The 6,174-nt window shown below is 35.9% G+C and overlaps 1 protein-coding gene across 1 annotated transcript in view; it reads right to left on the bottom strand.

Annotated features, from left to right (window-relative positions):
* SPINK5 (serine peptidase inhibitor Kazal type 5) overlaps positions 1 to 4,628 on the bottom strand; it is a 74,251-nt gene extending 69,623 nt beyond the window's left edge. Inside the window, exons 1-2 of the mRNA XM_090288060.1 lie at positions 4,579 to 4,628; positions 530 to 650 (exon numbers count right to left, since the gene is read on the bottom strand). Coding sequence (XP_090144186.1) covers positions 530 to 584 — 55 coding nt within the window. The 5' untranslated portion in view covers positions 585 to 650; positions 4,579 to 4,628. The remainder of the gene's footprint in view (positions 1 to 529; positions 651 to 4,578) is intronic.
* Between the last annotated feature and the right edge of the window lie 1,546 nt (positions 4,629 to 6,174).

Genomic DNA, 6,174 nt, shown 5'->3' on the forward strand with positions numbered 1-6,174 from the left:
AAAATAAAGCAGTAGAAGGCATTACTGCTTAAAAATAAGAATAGATGATTAAGTTTAATTTATTAATATTTTGTTCATAAAGATACTATTAAATATATATACATATATATAAAACATACATCTTGTTTTAAATATCTACTATAGACATAATTCCTATCAGTATGAATTGATATGCTTGGTAAGGGGTCAGATAAATAAGAATCCAATAATCCATTAGCTTTTTAGAACTAATGTAGAATCAATGGAATAATTTCTCATGGATAAAATTCAGATCATCTCACATTACTTGCCATTTCTAAAGATAACAACATAGTTTTAAAAACACATATAATTCTTTAAAGCTGTGTGCCTGGCAAGATATTTCAGGAATATATATATGTATATGTATATGTACGCACACACACACACACACACACACAAATAAAATCTTTAATACCATATATACATTGATCAGGGGGAGGGAGACAAATCTCTGCCCAGGGTTTTGTGTTGGGTGGCAGGAGGATTAGATTACATGCAAATTGCTTACCTTGGATGAGGCAAAGAGCCAGGGTCAGAAGTACTGGCACTGTGGCTACCTTCATGATGAAGATGATGTAAGTTGGTTACAGGCCTGCTCCGTGCATTGCTCACCAGCTGGTGCTCTAGGACTGAACCCGTGGGGATGTAGCTTACTTTATATATACCTGGTGACACACACCCATAGCAACAGCCAACATTATAAAACCAGTTGTTCAAGGTCCTGCTGGACTTAATATACCACATCAAATTTAGTTTCCATCCTTTAGGATCCTGTCAGGGGGACAGATTTGAACAGATAATGACCATTTCCAAAGTGTTTTCATGATGTCACCTCGAAAGGCAATAGATTGAGTCCAAGGACCTTACCCAAAATTTAATACTCCACAGTCCTTTATAAGAACTAAATTCTTCAGCCACCAAAGACACATTACCTTGTAGACAAACATGTTTCTAAATGGGCTCCCTTCATAAGTGGGAGGGAAGGGAAAAAGAAGACAGATTGGTTGTCCTACCAGTCAGGTAAACATGTCAAGATTTCACCATGTCTAGAGAAAGCTGCTTGAAGTAAGAGAAGCTAGGAGTCTTGGTGCTTCCAACTACAGATGTTCTAAGTGTCCCCGTTCAGTGTCATGAACTCATATAAAAGTTAGAGTTGAGCAATCCTAATAGATAACCTAGCAAACTCCTAGCATTAAACACATGGGGAAACCAAGACTCAAAGAAGGAGCGATGACTTTCCCAAGGATATGCAGTTAGATGGAAGAGGCAGAGGTAGCACTTGAAAGACGAGCACAAGGTCCAGTGTCTCAGCTCCACACACTGCGTCACCATACAGATTCGCAAAGGCAGAAACTCTGTGACGTCAAAGCTTACACACACCTACTTTTTAAAATCCTCCCTGTGAAGGCTATTTTATACCCTAAAGCTTTATCTTAGAATCTAATCACACATCATCATCATAAACATTAGAGACTCGAGGTTTAACTTCCCACGCAGCCCACTGCTCCCCAAGTTACTGTTTGAAAAATGTTTTCCCCTAAATTAAGTTTACTCCTATATTGTCTCATTACTTAGTCTCCCATGAAGAAAACAATGAAGAAAAAAATATTTGAAACTATAAATATATAAATGTAACATTTTTTTTCTAGAGGAAATCTTCTCTTTAGTTCCTTCTTCCATTCTATGAGTAATGAATGCCTTTGGTCTCCCAGACCATTTTACTCTACTAGTTTAAGAGCACCAGAAGAAATGCACTAAGATGACTGATGCCAGAGCCAAAGGTTTGAATCCAGTACTACACAGGGTCTCCACACCCATCAAAGAAAAGTTTTGAACTTTATGACGTCAAAACCCTTTTAAAGATTGTTCCAGAAAAGCTGATCTAAAGCTAAACAATTTGGGGATCATGTTAATATTCTGAATAACATCAAAGCCAAAGTACTTCCTTTGCTTTTCTTCACAAGGTAATTTATTTCTTGTAAAAATATAATAATTAGTTTCAAGGTTAGCATATTAGCTTTGTTTCTTTGCAACAATTTAGTAAAATTAGTGACCTGGAAAGCAAGTTTAAATTGTATTACTGTTATGGGATAGAAAATTGATGTCCATCACAGCTGAAAGCAGTGATTTTTCTACTGATGTGCTGCAAGAAATCTAAAAACCTGAAATACCTGACTATTCAGTCAGGGGCACTAACTCTTTTCCCTTAGGTTGTCAAATAATAAAATGACAACAGCCAACACAACGACAGCTGTCCAGCGTGAATGAATCAAAATTATACTTATTTTTTGTTAGGTTGGCAAAAAAATACATATTTTGGTGTGCTTCAGAATTTTAGTAATTAGTTTATGTGTGCCAAGAGATGAAAAGGGTTGAAAATTGCTGGCTTAATGGACAGATAAGAGGAAATTTGATTTTACTCCTGTTTTTGCAACAACACAGTGTAATGGACATGAACCTGACTTTGGTGTATGATAGAGCTGGGTCCAAATCTTGACTCAACAATTACCAGCTATGTTACCTTGGGCAAGTCGCTTATTTTTTTCTCAGCCTCAGTTTCCCAATATGTAAAATAGGAATACTAAGACTACATTGTACAACTATTGTAAGAGTTAGAAGTAATTCGTATGTACGTGTGTGTGTGCAATGCTTAGAACAATTCCAAGTATGTGTGATGATAAGGCTTCCAGTTAAGGAGAGCTGGTCTTGCATTTTTATGTCATTATAATGATATTATAGTAGGTAATTTCTGAGATTTCATGAAAAATCAGCATCTCTTGAACATGGACCTCAACAACAGATTAAGTTTACGTATCAGGGAATAACATCCCAAATATATTTTAAGGGAAATTACAAAGAGAAGATATAAGTCCTCTTTTTCATTCTGTTATGTTCTAAACCACAGTGCCTAAAACAAATCAAAGCATTAGCCATTTATAACTTGCAAAAGTCACTGCTAGATTTCAAGCATCATTGATTCTTCATCTCCATCTGTAATAGTCTCTTCTAAATATTGACATACCAATACTAATTGTTTATCTTTCATCCGTTCTGTCTGACTATATGAAATGTGTCCCTACCATACATTTAATATTGGTGGCAAGAAAGCTTAATGCCTTATAATAGAATTAGTGACTGGGTAATATGCTCTGATGAACCCCAAATCTAACCCAAATGGATAATATCCCAGGAGTGGAAGTGGCACTAGGGTGGAACAAAAGAACCAAAATATGATTGCATCTCTCAAGAATCTCTGCTATGAGGAAAGGCTGAAGGAGCTGGTTTCCTTCTTACTGGGAGTTTCTCGCTGACACCCAGAACCTCCTGAAATGATGAATAAGAGGCTTGGAACTGATAAGGTGTTCCCAGAGGAGGAGGGAGCTAAAGAAGATTTAGCGAGCACCCCCAATATTGGAAGTCCATGCCAGCCGGCTCATGGTGTCAGGGACTTCTCTCCATTTCTTTCCAGGAATGTCGTAAATCCAGAGGTGATTCATCACATATTCTGTGAATCACTTTTTATTTCAGGAAACCATGGAATTTAAATTCAAATGAATGGGGGCTGAGGCTTTAGAGGATGGGGGTTTTGGTTATCAGTATACTTTCATATTAGGTAATCAGAGTACTTTTATTAAATTCTAAATTTTATATTTCCTTTTTAGCTCTTTCAGTTACTCAACGAACATGTAAAACCCTCTTCTCTCTCATTAAAAAGAAACAGGGCTGAGTTATAAAAAGTATCAACTTTACAATTCAACATATGTACCAAGTGGCCTGGAATCTGTATTCACATCAATGGTATTGATATAAAAAGGAGAGATGAAAAAGTATGAAATAAGGTGTTGTAGGCCAATGATCTTACTGAAGACAAAGGTTATTTCCAAAATTCCAAGTTTTCAGATCACAGTTCAAATCTTCTGTTTTCCTAGGCAGAGATATCCATGCAGATCACAATAATTTAATAAACTACAGTCCCTTACAATGAAATCACCTTCCACATCTTTCCAAACAATCTGCCATTCATTGGTTCTCTAGATTTGGTTACTCAATGCTGTGAGGTAGCAGAGTAGGTGTAATTATCCTTTCTTTACCTGCCCAGAATGGCACTATGAACAAACCCCAGAGCAGGAATTAGGTTGGGTGGTGATTGCAGCCTTGCCACTTTCTCACCTTTTACACACTGTGTGGCTATCTCACAGCCTTCCTGGCAGTTCAAGGGGAATCCAGACATGGAGCTTTGAACTACATACAGCATTCTATTGCTAATATAATTCTTCCCTAAAATCCCCTGCTCTCACACACTCATATACACACACATCCATACACATATATGCACACATACACACACACTCATAATGACGGGAAAAAATAAGTATGCTGTGACCATGACTGAAAAAGTTGTGTCCCAACAGATCTTAGAAGATGAGGCAATTTCTTTTTATTTTCTTAATTTGTAATTCTCTTTCCTATAAGTCTGATGTTTTTCCCTATCAATTCAATGTCTCTACTATATTCTCCTTTACAAAAGACACTAACTAGAGAACAGTCTTTACATACCTTAGTATCTTGAAATGTTCCATTAACAGCTAACTTCATTCCCTCTGAGAATTCCTTTCTGTTTGTCTAGAAAGGCTAAGAAAATATGGAGATAAGCATCTCATTTTGTTAAGTACAGGATGGGATGGGCACTGTTTGATGACTGAGTATACAGACCCTGCTATTTATAGATATAATTGTTGCTTTTATTAGATTAGGATTAAGAAAACACAAACATTCAATGTCTAACTTTGACTATATTAACTTTTACATATTGGATTATATTTGGTTCTTAAATACAATACCCAGCTTCTCCCTATAGTTTATGCTGATTGAACCCTGTTCCATGGCCCCACACTTGCCATCACAGTACATTATCAAGTTTTTTAGGACTAATCTTGACTAGAGAAAACAGAGGTTTGTGGTGCCATGGTCTTTTTAAAATATCACAATCAATTAATTCTTAGCTAGTATACTGAATTTTGGTAAAAAGAGTACTATATATTTGTATGTAAAATATTTATGTGTGTATATACAATAAGCAAGATTAAAATGGTTAAATTTATAAGTAAAATTAGAGAAAAAGTGATCTATATATCTTTGTAAAATGATTTGCATAGAAATATGAAATTTATTAGCATTTATGGTGCACTTACTAAGTGAAAGGCACAATAACAAACCTGAAGGGTATCATTCCATTCTTTTTTAATAGATAAATAAATTGAGGTTTGGTAGGATTCTATAACTTTCCCAAGGTTATACAACCTGTAAGCAGAGGTCTATGCAAATGATGACATCAATGCAAATAAAGGCAGTCAAACTCCAGAGCCCAGGCTCTTATACACCAGGCACTGTAGTGATCACATTACCTACACCTGAAACTGAATTGTGCTCCTCCAAAGTTCATATTGGAAGCCTTAACCCCAGTACCTCAGAAGGTGACAGGCAGGGCCTTTAAAAAGGTGATTGAGTTAAAATGAAGCCGTTAGTGTAGGCCTTAACCAAAACTGATGGGTGTCCTTATAAGGAGAGGAAATTCAGACACACAGAGAGATACCAGGAATGCTGTGCACAGTGACATCCACCAGGCCATGTGGCTTGTGAGTGAGACTTGGTCTGAAGACAAATTTCTATTAAATCAAGTAACAAGTTAAATAGCACTCATCATTGTGTCATACCACAATCTTGATTCATGAGACAAATAAAAGGAATAAGGAATAAGTATGATTCAGGTATGGAACCAAATTACTAAAATGGGATTTAATAAGTTAAAAAATGGAAGTCCAAAGCTATGTAGTATAGTATATCCAATAGATTCCATAATACTCCCTACATGAATACAACAAATATTTACTGAATGACTACATTTATCTGAGACTGTGTGAGAGCTTAGTGTTAAACTTATAAATAAAACAGATATGGTCTCCAGCTTCTAAAAGACTACAGTCTAGTGGAAAAGGTAGAAATTAATCAAATCACTGTTCAACTGAATCTGTGAAAGTGTTTTTAAAGATATCCATCAAGTAAAGCTAGCACATAATACAAATATTTGGCTTCTAGATGGAGAGGCCTTGATGAAATTAGATTCAATTCTGAAAAAACAAACAAACCAGGGAT

The sequence above is a fragment of the Furipterus horrens genome, unplaced genomic scaffold (genome assembly GCF_987537825.1).
Source record: "Furipterus horrens unplaced genomic scaffold, mFurHor1.1.pri manual_scaffold_10, whole genome shotgun sequence".
NCBI lineage: Eukaryota > Metazoa > Chordata > Mammalia > Chiroptera > Furipteridae > Furipterus > Furipterus horrens.